General features: G+C 40.7%; 1 protein-coding gene and 1 long non-coding RNA gene across 4 annotated transcripts in view; one reads left to right on the top strand and one right to left on the bottom strand.

Annotated features, from left to right (window-relative positions):
- The window catches only part of ptdss2 (phosphatidylserine synthase 2), a 37525-nt gene extending 19984 nt beyond the window's left edge, over positions 1–17541 (top strand). For all 3 annotated transcript variants that reach the window (XM_074633961.1, XM_074633962.1, XM_074633960.1), the window contains 8 exons: positions 432–566; positions 1723–1773; positions 2246–2359; positions 3861–3979; positions 4306–4420; positions 5535–5680; positions 7804–7989; positions 13041–17541. In XM_074633961.1, coding sequence (XP_074490062.1) covers positions 432–566; positions 1723–1773; positions 2246–2359; positions 3861–3979; positions 4306–4420; positions 5535–5680; positions 7804–7989; positions 13041–13194 — 1020 coding nt within the window. In that variant the 3' untranslated portion in view covers positions 13195–17541. The remainder of the gene's footprint in view (positions 1–431; positions 567–1722; positions 1774–2245; positions 2360–3860; positions 3980–4305; positions 4421–5534; positions 5681–7803; positions 7990–13040) is intronic.
- LOC141766802 (uncharacterized) lies at positions 7466–13159 on the bottom strand. Its single transcript, XR_012593688.1, has 3 exons — positions 13020–13159; positions 12621–12681; positions 7466–7996 (listed from the first exon to the last, which is right to left on the bottom strand). It is a non-coding gene; the product is annotated as an uncharacterized LOC141766802 (long non-coding RNA).
- Positions 17542–18491: the final 950 nt, after the last annotated feature.

Here is an 18491-nt window from a genome sequence, read left to right on the forward strand (position 1 = left end):
GGTATTAGCAAAAAAAAAACATGTTTTGAGCACCCAGTTTCACAAATTCAGTGTATACAGAGTTTATGTATATTTGTGATTTGACAGATAGTTTTTACAATTTTGTGTAAACACTGTAAAAGTGATATGCAGTGAAAACCTATGTAGTTTTCTTTGTAGTGCTACAAAGGTACAGCTAAAATAACTTTTGCTTTATTTTTGGTAGAAATGATCTTTGTTGTTTTGAGCTGCTGACTTATGATTTATTTATAATTACATCAGTTTATTTCCATATTCTGTACATGTCAACTTCCTATAATAATAATCAGTGGTGGAAAGTGAAATTGCAGTATACACCTTTCAGTCTCAATATGACTGTTTCTCCATAAGAGCTCCTTTTTCAGGGAGAATAAGCGCTGATAGTTTCTCCTCTGAACCCCGCTGTTATCCAGACGGTGCATGATGGACGACAGTTCATGAAGTACATTGACCCCAAGCTTGGGGTCCCCCTCCCTGAGCGCGACTATGGCGGAAACTGCCTCATGTACGACCCAGGCAACACCACCGACCCCTTCCACAACATCTGGGTAAGACATTTTTATTTTATGTCACAAATACGCCGCCTGTTTTTTTCAGTTATGAAAGTTTGTATAACTCATTTTGTTTGGGAACATGTTTTATTGAAGGCAACAGCTATGCCATTCTTAAATAAATTCTTATTATTATTATTTTGAATATGCAGTACCATTCATGCTCATAGTATTAAAAACTACCTGGCAAATAACAGGCCACTTTCCAAGAAGTGAAATTTCCTGACTTGGACTTGTTATTTATACGGTGGGAGGCTTTGCCCTCAATTATTACTAATAAGGAAATGACCCAGATCTCAAATAGTGTGGCAACCTGAATGAGTCTGTTTCTCTCCCTCATCCATTCACACACTCGTTGTACAATAGACAGGAGGTCTCCCTCCCGGTCTCCTTCTCCTTTGCTTTCTCTCTCATTCACACACATGCACAAACTCACAGTTAGCGTTGCTGTGTGCTGGCCGGCCCGAGAGGCTTGTGTCTGGTGCAGATTATAGCCCGTCAGTAGAACCAGGCCTTCACTCCCCCTCCGGGGAGGCAGTCTGCTGATGATGCCGCCGCTATAACCCAGTCCCCATCCCTACTGTTGGCCTGATTTCTGTCTCTGAGAGTGGGTCAAACTCACCACATCCTCCACTAAATTACAGTTGACCTATGCGAATAACCTTTCTTAAAATGCCAAGCACAAATTTAGAGAAAATAAAACAGATTTGGAGTTGTAGGTAAAAGAACATTAAAACTAAAATGTGCTAAATTACTAGGCAGAAAGAAATGAATACAAAAGCTATGTGGCTGAACTATGGATGTATTTTATTTCTGTATTTCTTTATGATGCCCAGCCAAGTTCTGTCCTGTTTGGTGACCCAGTACTCACTGTGCTCATTTCTGGTTGGTACCAACGTGAACTAGATGTGGTTTTTAATGAGAACATAGAGAGTTATAGTTAAGAGAAGGGCTGCTACTAATGATTATTTTCATTAATGATTAATCAGTTGACTATTTTATTACTTGTTTGGACTATAAAATGTCAGAAAATAGTGAAAAATGCCTGTTAAATTGTGTGTTGGGACTGACTTTAACATGATAAAAAGAAGCTTAACAACATTTTTTTTGTGAAGATAACTTGTTAAATTGACACTTTGGTTTGTCTCTGCAGGACAAGATGGATGGCTTTGTTCCAGCTCACTTCCTGGGATGGTATATCAAGGTATGTATGGAGTGTAGGCTTAACACAGCTGATAACTGATTGTTAAAAGCAATATCAGCACGTTTTTATTTAAATATCCTGCTTAAATTCTAAGTTTATGGGGTTCTACATTGTTAGATTATCTGACACTCATCATTTTATTAGTAGGCGAATTAGCTCATTCCTTAGTTATGTATCGTTAAGCACAGAGATACTTATTTTGGTAAAATGTTTTAACCCAGGTTGTGTAAGCAGAGGGAGTTTTGGAGAGTCAATCTGAATTAAAAAAAAAATGTTAAATGCAACATTGACAACCAAGGTTTTCAGCCTGCTGTTGTACGAAACAGACTGACAGCACTGGTATGCTCTGTTGCATTTACAGCAATGAAAAATGTTATGTTTATATCTATGGTATCTTGCTGACCTCCTCCCACTAAACACCATTCACCGCCTCCTACTCATCCTCCCCTTGTTGCTCTCTTTTCTTCCTCAGACTCTGATGATTCGGGATTGGTGGATGTGTATGATAATCAGTGTCATGTTTGAGTTCCTGGAATACAGTCTGGAGCACCAGTTACCTAACTTCTCGGAGTGCTGGTGGGACCATGTACGTAAACATATATTATTACTGCTCTTTTCCTCTTGCTTACCTAAGAATCAACAGGTGTGTCTTCAGAATGGTGTTAAATAGGAATATACTGCAGTGAACAAACACCAGTATAGTCAGCAGGACCCCAGGCGTGTTTGTTTAAATGTGTACATATTAGATGGAGAGTCACCGTGAGAACAGACATGACTTGCAGTTGTTAACATACTTTACAAAATGTATTATAACTGTAGGAGTAAACAAACATGTTGTTGGATTTCCAAGAAATTGGAACATTATACAGTTGCTGTTATATAAAAGCATAAAGAAATGCAAAAAAATAGAAATAAAGGTGTGTATATATCATGTAAATTATGTACATAATGTTACAATATGTAACACAATATATGTAGAGAAATATAAATAATGATAAAAATAAGAAATCAGAAATATAAGAAACATGTGCATCAAAAACATACAGTAAATAACCACAGTGTAAATAATTAAATACAAAATGCTGTGAAATATAAATGCAAGAATTGTATAAATAAGAATTAAATAATTGTTTTAATAATTTAAATTCTTGAAATGTCCAGTATAAATGCAGTATTAATGACAGAGCTGAATTATTATGCAATTTATTGTACAGTTTAATCTGTATTGCACATAAGAATAATAAGAAATGATGGAGTAGTAGCTGCTGACGGGTGAAATATAAGTCCAGGTCCAGTCTATTGACTGTCCCGGTACCTGATGGCTGCTGGTGCAGTATTAAAGCTGCTACTGGAATTTATGGTAGCAATTAAAAGTGGTCATTTGTTTGCATGATAAGAACCTTATATTATGCCAGTGGGAAGCTAGGCGGTCCAAGCAATACAAGTGATAACAGGGACAATCATATGAACGCCATTAGAAAGCAATAGAGCAACATAATAGAATAAATAGTGGGGGTATTAAAGAAGGATTGTGGACTGTATAAACATATTAAGCAGACTGCATCAATAGAAAGTAAGGACAGTTACTTTAGTTACACAAAGAACTGCTTATTTATAGTAAAAATGGATTATAGTACAAGTTTAAACATAATGGGTTGTAAATATCTACTATATATATATATATATATATATATATATATATATATATAATTTTAAGAGCGAGAAAGAGAAACAACTCTGAAAACAGACAGTTATGCTGCTCCAGAGGATGTACATTAAAAACGAGGCTCGGCACACACATTGATGTTTTCATTTCATTCTGTCTGACTGATGTTTTGTCAGGTTTAAGGTTTGAGGAGCTATGATGGGATTTTTTTTCTGAGGTCACCTAATGCCATAGTTTTAATAGAATGCTAAAGTGTGAGTTTTCCCTCCCAGCTTGCCACAAAACTAATAGGAGAGTCAAGGAGATTTGTACACGCCCACACAGTCCTAAGAAAAGGTTTAATCTAACAAAGTTGTGTAGGTGCGTTTTTTAGGTTGTTTAAACCCTTTTTTATAAAATTGTTATGTTTATCTCTCTCTAGTGGATCATGGATGTGTTGGTGTGTAACGGTATGGGGATCTACTGTGGCATGAAGACCCTGGGCTGGTTATCAATGAAGCCCTACCAGTGGCAGGGCCTGTGGAACATTCCTACATACAAGTACGACTTAACACTCGCTGAACTTAATACTGAAAACAACTGACTTCCTAAAGCAGGATTTGCTTTAACCCACTCTCAGAACTCTACTCTAAAATTATGCTAATTTTTTAACTTCTCCACACTTATTGGCTCATTTATTAGGTGTCAGATATAAGGTATAATGTTCACATTTAAAGATGTTGACTAGTTTTTGACAGAACTTCTTTGTTGACCTTTGCTATGAGATAGTGGGGTGGTATTGGCCCTTTAATTTCTATAAGCACCCGCATTGCTGTACTGGAAATGTATGTGTGTTTTATTTCTATCTCCGCTGTGCCGTCTCCCAGGGGGAAGATAAAGCGCATCGCATTCCAGTTCACTCCGTACAGTTGGGTGAAGTTTGAGTGGAAGCCTGCTTCGAACCTTCGTCGCTGGCTCGCTGTGTTAGGCATCATCTTTATGGTAAGAAATATCCTGTTTGTTTTGTTTTGACTTGAAAAAGGGCATAATGGCAACCAAGAATGAGATAACATTACAATGAAATAAAATGAAAATTAAACTTGTACTTAGCCCCTGTTCAGACCTGGCATTAACATGCATCTTGGGTGATCTGATCACAAGAGGACAGACGTCGGTTCACACCTGGCATTAGTGAGTGACCACTTGTGATCCGATCTCACTTTCCCGCTCTATATGCAAATAAACACACGTAGTAAAAACATGGCTAATACAGCAGATGACGCGGCGCAATATTACAGGAATAGTAGTAGTAATATCCTACATATTTGTGAATTTGGGTGCATTTCATTAACATAAAAATATAAGGTTATTGTCACAGTGGTTCCCAGGAACCTCCGTGCCGCCGACACCACCGTCTTTTCCAGGCAGCGGCGTTGTATAGAGATTCAGAGGGACCAGGATGAGAGCGGGCAGGCGGGCGTGCGTCCCTGTGTCAGATCTGTGCAGATCATCGGAACAAAAACACAGATACATTACATAAACAAAAACAGCCTATGATAAGAACATTCAAAACACAAGATTCACTCTCAGTGGTTTCTGTGACATGAGAAATACAGCAGCAGCAGGCAGCAATGCACTTTGTGTGCCTAGTCTGATAGTCTGTAGGTATACAGCCTATAGATAAGCTATATTTGAATGAAGCCTATATAGAAAATACAGTTGTACCGACAGAACACAGTGCTGCACAGAAGATGTTTCCATACCTCAAGGAAGATAATCCCTCGCTTCTGCCAGTCTATTTACATGAGGAGCGCAGTGAAACCCCTGTGGATCTAAGCGGGACGTCAGTTGAGTAGGCCGTCCTTCAATGTGGTCCAGGACACATTTGCGTAAACACTGATAAAAGAATGAGGCCATATGTGGCCCAGACCACCTCTGAATGTGGTCTGAGCGATCGAATCTCAGTCCATCTCAAAAATCAATTTCTGTTTGGAGTCACTACCCACAAATGTAGATACACTTACATAAGTGACGTCCTATTCTGTTATCTTTAATTACTTATATTCTCAGTGCTCCTAAATTAAGACGCATGTTGTTTTATCTCCTCCCTTCCCAGTTCCTCCTGGCAGAGCTCAACACCTTCTACCTGAAGTTTGTGTTGTGGATGCCTCCCGAGCACTACCTGGTGCTGCTCCGCCTGGTCTTTTTTGTCAACGTGGGAGGCGTAGCCATGAGGGAAATCTACGACTTCATGGACGACCCGTGAGTAGAAGCTACATAAAGTTGGCTGGTGGTGGGGGTGCAGGGCTTGGTTGGTGCACCACATACTGTAGCTGTAATGTGTTATAGCTAATCAGGCCCGATGTATATCGTGCATCCCTGTTCTTAAGCAAAAAAATGAACAATAAGTAACTGCAGTGTGAGGGGAAGAATGCTCAAAAACATGTTCTGGTTCCCATAAAGTGTTCTGTAAAGGGACATTTCACTTAAAATGATAGTATATGGATGTTCAGTCTGTGCTCTTTATCTCCGTAGGCAATTAAAACTCATATTTCCAGTTCAGTGCTTATAGACGTACCAGTATACGCCGCATGTGAGTTTGTTGGTTTGCTGTTGGGAAGCCCTCAGAGTAGCTTAAGGAGTGAGTGTATTTACCTTCTTATCGCATCTGCCTACAGAAAGCAAACATTTCTGCTTGTCTGACAAATATGCAAACACTGTTTGCATTGCCTTTAACAATTGACAACACTTTTTTTTTATGCAGTGGAGAGAGAGATGTACTTTATTGACACAGCAGCAGGTTATCCAGGCATTGCACAGGAACAGTAAATATAGATATAAACAATAAAGATAAATATCTATAGAATAAACAATATATTAGAATACACTAAAAATATACCAGACTACAACAAGTAACATAGAAAATATGAAATATAAACATTGAATAACATACTGTATTCATTCGCAAAGTGTAAATTTGTTGCAGTTTTTGTTTTAAAGGGACTGTTTGTAAGAATCAGAAATTGATTGTAACAGCGACACCTGTGGCCGTTAAGTCAACGAAAGTCAGCGTCCTGTTACTTGCACTCGCCAATGTGCACACGCTACCTGAATGTGAGCGAGCATCCGTCAAAACAGTGAGGCGACACACGTCAGCTAAAACCACAATATCACTCTATATTTCAGCTGCTTGGCAGTAATGTTAGCTGACCAGACGAAGGTCTCTCCATGAATCAATGCTGATCCTGGTGTTGGCTTTTCCTGCTTCAGCCTCCCGACCGCGGCCGGAGGGAACAGGGGAGACACCGGCAACCGGTCGGAGACGATAACGTTTCTCGCTGCGGAGCCCCGTCACTTCACAAGACACGGAAACCTCTGTTGGTCTGGAGGAGCTGCAGCAGTTATTTCTGCACAAACCTCCAGTACATTCACTAGATATTCTCAGAGCTAAACTAACTCTCCTGCAGTGTGGAGTGTGCGCACATGCACGTGAGAGTGGAGCGAAATAGCAAGAACGTGCGCGGTGTGTGAGTGAAGGCAAGCAGGCAGAGGAGCAGAGGAGCAGAGGAGCAGAGTACAGCAGAGACTCCGGCCCTGGAGACCAAAGCTATGGTCCTCCAACCGCGGCCAACACTGTTTAACAGACGGGCTTCACTAGATAGGACTTTGCGGTTCTGGTGCTTCCGTGTAGCTTGTGTTGGAGTCTGAACAGCGTAGCCACACGCGAGCACGCATGGGACACCGACCCGCATTGATTTATACGTGTAAGAAGTTACAAACAGTCCCTTTTTAAATAACAATTAAATGAGGTAGTAAACTCAACATGTGTAAGGTTAGTAAAGGAGCAAAACAGAGTGGAATATGGCTGAGACAGAAACTATAAAGCTGAGAGTTCTTTGCTAGACAGAGGTGAAGTGAAGGCAGGAAAGATTTCCTGGATTAGTCTTCGTGACAACAAAGCTGAATCAGTCGGTTAAAGAAAGAAAGACGGGCAGGCTAAACAAGTTTGGTCATTTCTTTAAGGTCATCTTTTGGGAAAGTTTAACGTTCCCCGTTGTCACACACACACACACACACACACACACACACACACACACACACCAGGACTCCATCTGTGGCGTTATTCAGAACAGAATCCAATAAAAACAGCTTAATATAGCATAGTGACTTGGTTTCAGTTAGAAATGGAGTTACAAATATTATCAATCAGCTCCCAGCAGCTTTGTCTTAATAGTAGTATTGTGTAGAAAGCTTGTTATGCAGCTGTGTAACCTCGAGTATTACTATGATATAATGTGTATTGTGTGTTGCCAACATCACAAGCTTACCTATAAACAGTGAAACACATCCTCCCCAGTTATATCACTTTTTTTTATTCCTTACAGGAGGTTCTACAGGAAGCTGGGCCAGCAGGCGTGGCTGGTGGCAGCAATCACAGTGACGGAGTTCCTCATAGTGGTCAAGTACGACCCCAGGACCATCATGCTGCCCATCCCCTTCGTCGTCACGCAGTGCTGGTTCTTAGGACTCCTCCTCATCTTTACCTGGACCCTGTGGCGGTTTTTCATCCGGTAAGAACTAAGCGGGAAGAAAAAGAAAAGAAATTAGAAAACTCTGTGCTCATTCAGTGCAAATAATCCAGATTTAGTTTTCAGTTGATATTTCAGACATAAGAAGAGAAAAGGGAATTGAACTTTTATTTTATAAACCTTAACGCACTAAAGATTCAAATACAGGAAGAGTATAACAATTAGTTCAGCTAGTCTTCTGCTGTTTTACAGTCAGGTAACACTGACTTTTGCAGTTTAATAGATAACCATGTGTTCTTAGTCTCTGTTGCATTGCAAAGAAAGTACAGTTTAATCACTTGAATTTCATGAACATAGTTTTATGTGCTTGTGATCCCATCCAATGAGATTATTTCATCGATAGGCCCTGTCTTTGATTTTCTTTTTCCTCATGACTACATGCAGCTATATATATATATATTAGGTTACTCTTTTCTGTTCTTTCCTCAAGCATAGCCATGCCCCCAGCATGTTAAAGGGATAGTCTGGGTGTTTTGAAATGTGGTTGTATGAGGTACTTATCCATAGTCAGTGTATTAGATGGCGGTAAGCACGCCCTCCAGTTTGGAGAAGCCGATAGGAGTACCAACATGGGAGCAAAACGATGTACTGCTTTGGACGGGGCCGGCAGCAAAATGTATTTTAGCCCCCTAAAAGAAAAAATCAGTATCGGTATAAGTGTACGCTGTTTTTAGAATATTTTCACCGCTTTACCTCGCCGTCAGACAGCCCTTTCTGACGGGGAACTGAAGCTGTTGTACCCATATGCTCTCGCCGAAGCCACCGGACTCCATTGACAAAAACTGTAATTTTACATCGCAGAACACGGGAGTTGCTGGTCTACCAGTTTGTTTTTTTGTGTCATTGTGTGACTTCGAAGTCACACAATGACACAAACAAACCAACCGATCGAGGCAGCGGTAGACCAGCAACCATTGTGTTCTGCAAGGTCAAATTAGCGAGAGCATAGATGAATACAATGGCTTCAGTTCCCTGTCTGAAAGGGCAGTCTAATGTCAAGGTGAAGCAGTGAAACTATTCTAAATATAGCATACACTTAAACTGAGGTGAGCCTTTCTTTGAGGTGGCTAAATCTGTTTTGTTGCCGTCCCCGTCCACAGCAGTACACTGCTTTGCTTCCGTGCAGTAACTCCTGGGACATGGGTGCGTGCAGACCGCCGTCTACTGTAGCTAATACACTAACCATGGATAAGTACCTTATGCAACCCCACTTAAAAACACCCGAACTATCCCTTTATGCTTCTCATCTATTTTCTCCTCCCCCAACCTCCCTTCCTTTCTCCTTCCTGCTCATGCTCAGCAGTAATGTCCATGTCCAGTGAGGTAGGTATAGGAGAGAGAGGCGCTCCCTCCTATCAGCAGTGTTGTATTTTGTTTTATTTCCCCTCTAATACATCACTGTTTGGATCCATAATTATACTCAGAAGATCTTTATGATCCTCTAGACAAACACACAGATATTACATGGGTCCTTCTCCCGCATGGCACTTTTCAGTTTTTTGCTGTGATGAATTTCATCATCTTTATTTTTTAGCATTTCCCTTCACATCATTTTTTAATTCTTAGTTGCAGTCAGTTAAGTAATACAGAAGACATTGTGTCAGATTGTGCCGACACTGTAGGAGATAATTGAAACCCAGAGGAAGTGTTTGCACACCTCACTCACACACACACACACACACACACACATTATGTGCCAGTCAGCATGCCGGCTCCTCCGACTGAACTGGCCATCACGTGATCAGATCAGCTCCCCCACTTGTCACGGTGCACCTCCTCCAGTCATACAGTTACAGGGCATCAAGGACACTAAAGCATGCCATGTTATAGTTACTCAGACCTGGGTGAGATTGTGTTTGCAAATAGTTTTAATTAGTCCGAGGGGCCCAAAAAAAAAACAAAACTAATCGGTACCACCCACGGTGGCAAAACTTCAATGGTGCTATTTTATTTGTTCCACCAACAGAAGTAAAATAACACATGATAACCTTTACAAATGAGCTTAGTTTTCTTGCAGGAAACCTGTTTTTGCACCGATCATAATCACACATTCACCCGAAAGTTACAAATATAACATTCCAACACCTCTGCTGTTAATTAAAACAGAGAACGGTTTACAGAATGGATTTTTGTCCCCGTGGCATTTCATACATATTATTGCATTTGTTCACACTTTAAGTCTGGAATAGATTTGGTGCTATCTGTTTTCCTTCTGTTTGTCCAGCTTGTTTGCTCATGATCATTTATGTACTGGTGGTTCTGAATTATTTCTGTTCAGTAAAGATATCTAACATGCTAACTTTACCCTCAGTGTATTGTTAACGTACCTGTTGAGATGATTAGCTAATTTATTTAAGATGACCCTTTATCAATGATAGTTTTGCAACTCTCTGCTGCCATCAATGTGTAACTAAAGTACTGACAGATTAATTCAGGTTTTGCATCAAAGTAATGATGAGCTCTGATTGTAGTTGCAGGTGAAAACTGACTGAATATGACAACCAGTGAACAAGCAAGTAACAAGCCACTACCAAAGAAACCCCAGTTGGAGTGCATCATCCACTGTTCTGATAATACAGATAAGCTGGTTTCACCACAAAGTGTTGACTCCTGGAGAACTCTGCTCTGATACGAAATCATGCAACAGTTTTGGAACTGACAAAACACATTCCAGAGAAACAGATTTCAGCAATCTACCAGTCTCTTCACTATGAAGAAAGTCCTTGAAGGCATCCTTGCAGAGGAAAAACAAAGTGCCAATGGCTCTGCTCTGCATTTTTCTTTTCTTTTGCAAGGATGCCAGTTCCAAAACTGTTGCATGATTTCATATCTGAGCAATGTTCTCCAGGAGTCAACACTTTGTGGTGAAACCAGCTTATCTGTATTATCAGAACAGTGGTTGATGCACTCCAACCGTGGTCTCTTTGGGTTCTTACTTGCTTGTTCACCAGTGGCCATATTCAGTCAGTTTTCACCTGCAACAAAAAATCAGAAATCATCATTACTTTGATGCAAAACCTGAATTAATGTCAGTACTTTAGTTACACTTTGACGGCAGCAGAGTTACAACCTAAGAGCAAAACTAACATTGATGAAGGGTCAAACTCATCTAAACTAAATTAACTAATCATCTCAACAGGTACGTTAACAATACATTGATGGTAAAGTTAGCACTTCAGATATCTTTACTGAACAGAAATAATACAGAACCACCCGTACTTACTTACCTCACATGCCAGTAAATGATCATGAGCTGCTAGAAACAGAAGGAAAACAGATAGCGCCAATCTATTCCAGACTTATGTAGAATATGTATGGACTACATGCCTCGGGGACAAACATCCACTTTGTAAACTGTTCATTGTCTTCATTAAGAGCGGAGGTGTTAGAATGTTATATTTGTAACGTCCGGGTGAATACGTGTGACTATGAGGTGCAAAAACAGGTTTCCTGCAATAAACTGAAACAGCTGCTCATTTGGAGGGTTATCATGTGTTATTTTACTTCTGTTGGTGTAACAGTTAAAACTGCACCATTGAAGTTTTGCCACCTTGGAAAGAACCGATATCTGGTCTGGCCCAAATACCAAATGGTTTGTTTTAGCTTTCTTTGGTTACAAATAGGCCGGCTTTTCCCCAAAGATAAGCATTTTAACCATTATGTTGTTTTTTTTCTAAAAAAGTGTGTATATACTGTATATATTATATACATACTTTCTGTCATGGTTAGTCTCACTGATCTACGTTGCTGCTGCAAACCCAACTCGTCTGCCACTCCAAGCAGCTTCAAAGAAACAGATGGAGAATTATTTGCAAACACATTTTGACCCAGTAGTTCAGGTTCAGGTGTGTCATGTCCCTCTCCCGCATCTAATACACCGCATTAGCATCAGCAGACCAAGGTGAGTATTGTGGGGATGTTTCACTTCACTTCCATAGACTTATAAGAGTATTGGTGCTCCACCACAAGGCCTTGATCAGACAGAGCACATTTTAGCAGCCTCGGGCAGCTTTTCGTAATTGTTTTCAAAGTGTTTTTCTGCTTCATGTGTCTTGCGTATTTGCAGGAGCGCCATGTAAACGCCTTGAGTTGAAAAAACTTCAACTCAGAGCAGAAAAGCACCTGACAGCGTTAGCGTTTTTTTCTCTTGTGGTTACTTTCACGGGATACCCGGAGCTATTTGACTATTTGAGTTAACATAATCTGAACAGAAAACAGCAGGAGGGAAATTAGTGCTTACTTATTTGTGTGTTATAGTTTGCTCTGCAGACAGTAGACTACATGTTTACGATTGGTCATATGCTGCAAACCCCGCCCCGTTCGTGTGAACGCGCTCACAGACAGATTGTGAACCCTGGGTTGATAACCACCGTCGTAGGACCACTTAGCAGGATCGCGGTTGTTAGGGTTATGTAGAACTCGCTTCATAGTACAGGCCTCAGGACAGCCAAATTAGACATTTTGATCTAATATTCATGACCTATGAAATATTATGCACTGAAGTAAGCCAAAGTTTTGTTGTGTAATATCCCTCAAATACCTGGACACACTGGACAGTGATATCTGGTACTTGCAATTTACGATCTCCGTCACTGTAGAGGGGAGTGCCTAACCTGCTTGGACTCTTGGCTTTTCTCCATGACGATGCATATTATGGTGGAAATAGAAAGTTTCCTGTGTAAAAGACATACTGTATTAGTCATTGTTCAGAGAGAAAGTGAGGCAGCTTATCATTAAGTGTATCATCATAGCACTGTTTCAACAAACAGACTGAAAACAGCTCCCGTCCCTGTAGATTATTTAGATTTAAGTAAAGTTTTATCTTTTTATCTTTGTTGTGATGAGGTTTAAAAACACAGTAGACATGGTCATTATTTAACTCAGACAAAGAGAGATTGTTTAAAGAGGCTTTCTATCAGAAAACACATTGAGCCATAAAAGCAGGCGGAACAGAAACTAGCTGGGAGGAATGGTTTCCGAGGCTGACTTTCTATTAAAAGTAACGTGTTTACCTTTCTTCGATCTTCTCACAGTGACATCACACTTCGTTACAAAGAGACCCGTCGACGCAAACAGGAAGTCCCCACGGACCGGGAGCGCCCCCTAGGCAACGGCAGCACGGTCACCCCCTCCGGGCGGAGCAAACTCAACGGCAGCTCCGAGACGGTGCGTCAGAGGAAGTCCTGAGGGAGGAACGTCACTGGTAACCGGTCAGTCAGCGGCAGCAACAACTGAAGGGGGAAGGACAAAAGGGTTGACGGGGGGAAAATGAGAAGACTGAAAAAGAGACGCGACACAAAGACACATGTAGAGGCAAACAGATGGACACATGCTGTGTAGACTTTTTTTGTGCCTACATGAACCGAGTAGTCATTCAACAGAGAGGAGGGGTTGGAAGGGGCAACATTCATTCGGTGCATTGTCTAGTTATTGTCTTACTACAGGGATTTACCTCATTCTAATTTTTAAGAGCGTTTTGGGGAATTATAGACAGGACAAGATACATGTTTGTGTTATTTATACATTAGTTTGGATGTTGGGTGATCAGGGGAAGTAAAGAAAACGCGGACTCAAAGTAGGGGCTGTCAAAATTGGCCAAAAAAATGATGTGTAAATATTCTTTCTAAAAAAAAAAAAGCACATAGGTTAGAACAATTAGAATATTTATTTGTTGCGCATTATATCCACAACAGCGTGTCCTAACTGGCAGAGAGAAAGGCAGCACTGCACAGCGCGCCGTTTTGAGCTGAACTTTTGTTGGATTTATTCCCATCGCTCGCTTTGAAAGGCCGCAGTGGACGAGGGAACGGCTGATTGGTGAAGCTAGAATGAGGAGTTATCTATCTACGATAACTCCTCATTTCACTAGAAAAGCCTAAATGAGGTGTCAGCTGGCTGGAGGGAGATCGCCTGAACGTATCCTACTATTGCTGTTGGCTATATTGTATGTCTTTTTTAGTTAATATCACAATATGACATGTGTTTCCTGTTTAAAAAGTATAAACGTCGGATGATAGCAAGTACTACTATTTCGTCTCCAGTGCTTTTTTTTTTTTTTCAATCGAAATATTAATTTTCATATTCAAATATCTGTTTTTTTTGTACTATTAGAATATTTGTTGACAGTCCTAAATCAAAGAGAGGTATAGTAGTGGAAGGAGGGATATATAGGTGACCAGGGAAGTAGATAGACTTGTGACCAATAAATCATCAGCAGTTTTTCATTTTCTCAGCTGCGCTCTTTGTCTTAGAACACGAGAGGCGAGCGTCCGAAACATGTCCGCACTGTAAATATGCTTCGTTCAGAGTATTCGGAGCAGTGATAAGTTTCTGTAGGTGTAGGTAACTGATGTTCAGTATCAACCTGGGAGCAGCAGTTAAATGGAGCTTGGTAAATAATACTAATTGTTAGGGTTGTCATTCCTGGAAGTACTGAGCCTCGAGGTCCTGGGAACTGCTGGGGATCCTCGCTCGGTGTGACACCGAGAGGAGAAAGTGGCCAAAGCCTTTCTTCTCCTTTCTGGCTTTGTTCTTGAAAAGAGTCAAGAAGAATCAAGATGTACCATATTCTAGTTATTTAACTGCTGATTATATGATATGATATATGTTATTTCTTTAAGGGTAAATCAATGATGAACACTAGATTGTACTCAAGTTCCTTTTTGTGAAATGAGGCACTGAGAAATCTGCAGCACTCTTAATGAACACATCATGACAATTACACTGATAGGAAGATGTGCTCCCTTCTGATCGAGACATGTTGGCTCAAATACAGCACAGTGACGAGTGGCAGAGATCTGGACTGTTTATAAGGCTGGGCTCAACGGATTCAATCACATCCACAGAAATAAAATAGGAGTAGAACAGACGTTCCTGTCCAAATCAACGTGGCAGGATGGTCAGATCGCTGGCCATTTTAATGAGTACCGTTGCCATAGCGACCGTTGTAGTGGGCTGACTTTTGCATAAACTAAACTCACTGGAGGTGAGGTTTTGCAGTAACGGCGACTAAACGAGCAGTGGAAGAGTAAATGAATCACATTGAACAACTTAATGTTTCAATCACACACTCTGGTCACAGCAGAGGGAAGCACATTGCTATCGCCAGATGAGTGACGACTTTGTCCGGCTCGTTTTCTGTAAGCAGAGTGGCATTGAAGCACGGTGGAATTAGCAAGATGGCTCGCTAGCGGACAACTGGCTGGTTAGCTCTTGGGCTGGTTCCGCCAGGCTTTGGTGCTGCTCTGATTACAGAAAATGAGCCGAATGTAGCCAACGGGATTTTTCCATTGGGTTTTGTAATATTGCAGAAAATCAGCTCTGTGGCAAACACACGTTTATGATACTTACACACGTTTATGATACTTACACGTTTTGTTCAGCAAGATCATCTTCATAAATGAACACCACTTTTATGATTTTGAAGCGTGAATGCAACCGGCAGAAGTAAAAATCTAACGTTAGGCTATAAACGAACAACACCACGGTCGCATGAGCGCGAGTATAACACAACGAGGCGGGTTTTTATTACCACAGCAAACAGTTTAATGACCCTTCTACTCCTATTTTATTTCTATGGTCACATCAGACTGTGAATTTAATATCCGATTCCTTTTATGCCAAATGGATGTTTTTTTTATTTAACTCTTGAATTTTATTAAAACATCATGTTCTGCGGTGTCTGAATTAGCTGAAACAAAATGAAAACCAGCCTCGTCTTAAGAGATGGGGGGGGGGGAAATGAAGGTTTAGTTTTGGTTTGGGAAGAGAACCATACTTTTTCCAGCTCTGTGGAGGTTGCCATATTGCACATGCAACAAGCCAAAGCGTAGATCCCATTCTTGTTAAAGCCATAAATGCCATTCAGACCCACTTGAGCCGCTCAAACAGCTGTTAAACCTCATTTACATTCCTTTTCATTTCAACTGAAGCAGAGTCCCAAAGCCATCGGGATCAGTCATGTTAGCGTAAAATCGAGGTCAGACAATTAAAACCAAATTTACTTTTACGTCAAAATTAGAGACCTCAACTCCCTTATTTCTATAACGTTGAATGTCTGTCTATAAATGTGGTTTCATCTCAGTAGTTCTCATTGTTGGTTACAAAGTTACTAAATGTAGAGCAGTAACGATAAGTCGACTGAAAATTTAAATAGCAACTATTTTTACGATCGATTAATTGTTTCTGTGATTTCCGTTTTTTCCGAGCAAAAAAAATGGCAAACATTCTCTGGTAGTAGCTTCTCCAGTGGGAGACGTTGCTGCTTTTCTTTATCTTATGTGATAGTAATCTGAATATATTTAGGTTTTGGACTGTTGGGCAGACAAAACAAGGAATTTGGACAACTTAAGTAACTTATTAAACTTAGAAATGGCCATTTTCCGCTTTTTTTCTGAACTTGTATAGACAAAACTAGTTAAGAAAATAATCTAATTAAAATAATTAAAACAATAGTTAGTTGCAGCCTAAGATGTTCTGAACTTTTCATTATGCTACAAAAATAAAAAGCTTTACAGTGAAAGTCCAACTGAAAATAACAGTCTTGCGTCCCAAAAATGTCCCTCAGAAAGCTTTTAGTCTTTGTCCTGTTCAGGTCTCGTGGCTGTTAGAGAATCAACTGTAAATGTCTCAGTGACTACATACTGCATAGTTGAAGACAAAGTAGACAACATCTGTGAATTTAGCTCCAAGTTTTCCTGTTGTAAACTAGGCTGATGTTTAATAACACTATAGTAACTTTCTTGTGAATGTAATCCAGCAGAATCTGCTGTTCAAATGAGAGGTCATCATGTTCTCAGTTTATTTTGCCATAAACACTATACTCAACTTTGCCATTTCTGCAAGGCTCATTATCATGCTTATTCCAGGCTGCAACTGTTTGCATCTTTCACCCTCTTTTTTGAATACAGAGATTGCTGTGCAAATGTACAACCCTAAAAACAATGTTTAGCTGATATATGTCAAAGTCTGTACTTGCTATCCTGTGCTGTGCTAATTCAGTTGCTTGTGAACTTGGTTAGGAGTTCAGCAAGTTTTTGTTTTCCTTTCTTAAATGATGATAGATAAAGAAAGCTTTTAGACACGGGCTGGGGGTTCACTGCGTACCTGTGTCCATGCCTTGGATTGGTTTATAAGTGCTTCTGTTTGAAGTCTCTGAAGACTTAAACCAAACCCAAGTCATGAATTTGCACATCAGCTCTGAAATCACAAAATATTGAATTCAGAAACTGAACTCATTAATGAGCGGTGGAACGAAATAGGAACTGTCCCCTGAAAAAAAAGGACATTTTCCTTTAAGCGTTTTAGGGATCAGTGTAGTTTCAGTTGCAGCCACATGGGGGCAGTAGATGCTATGTTACCGTCTCTGCCCTTTGTTCTTGTCTCCTTGACAATAATCATTTGCAACTTGCTGTAAAAGCCATTTTCAACTTGGTTTGTGTAAATGTGAACATGTTAAAGATCATAAAAACTGAAATATGCTGCTGCACCACATACTTTTATAATGTTTTCAATAAAATCAACTGAAAACCTGAGTTTAGTTTGCTTCATTTTTATGCCTCTGTGCCAGCCCCAGACGCATTATGTTTTCGGGTTGTCCGTCCGTCCAATTCTCATGAACGCGGCATCTCAGGAAAGCCTTTCGGGAATCTCTTCAAATTTGGCACAAATGGACGAATTGATCAAGATTTTGGTGGTCAAAGGTCAAGGTCACTGTGACCTTACAAACGCCACATTCTCGTGAAAGCGATGCTTCACGAAAACCTGGAGCAAATTTCATTACATTTGGCACAAACGTCCACTAGGACTCAAGGATGAATCGATTAGAATTTGGTGGTTAAAGGTCACTGTGACCTAAGAAAACAACTTTTTTTTTTGCCATAACTCAACATTTCTTATGTTAAAGGGACTATTTGTAACTTTAAGAAATGCTTGTTAACAGCGACACCTGTGGCCGTGAAATCAACGAAAGTCAGCGTCGGGCTCGCGCTTGCTCGCTCTAAATATACCAAAACAGTGAGGCGACACACGTCAGCTAAAACTACATTATCACTCTATATTGCAGCTGCTTGGCAGTAATGTTAGCTGACCAGACGAAGGTCTCTCCATGAATCAATGCTGATCCTAGTGTTGGCTTTTCCTGCCTAAGTGCAGGCTGAGGCAGCGGGGCTCTGCAGCGTGTCTCCCTGCTCTCTCCGCCCGCAGCCGGAGAGAGCAGAGGAGACACCGGCACCCGGTCGGTAACGAGAAGACAACGTAACTCTGACAAGACACGGGAAAGCTCTGTTGGTCTGGAGGAGCTGCAGCATTTATTTCTGCACAAACGTCCCCTGAACATTCACTAGATATTCTCAGAGCTAAACTAACTCTTCTGCAGTGTGGAGTGAGCGCGCGTTCACGTCTAGAGGTGGAGCGAGACATCGAGGACGCGCGCGCTGTCTGTGAGTGAAGGAGAGCAGGCAGCTGAGACGAGGCTCCAGCCACAC

This window comes from Sebastes fasciatus, chromosome 4 (assembly GCF_043250625.1).
Source record: "Sebastes fasciatus isolate fSebFas1 chromosome 4, fSebFas1.pri, whole genome shotgun sequence".
In the NCBI taxonomy this organism is placed as follows: Eukaryota; Metazoa; Chordata; class Actinopteri; order Perciformes; family Sebastidae; genus Sebastes; species Sebastes fasciatus.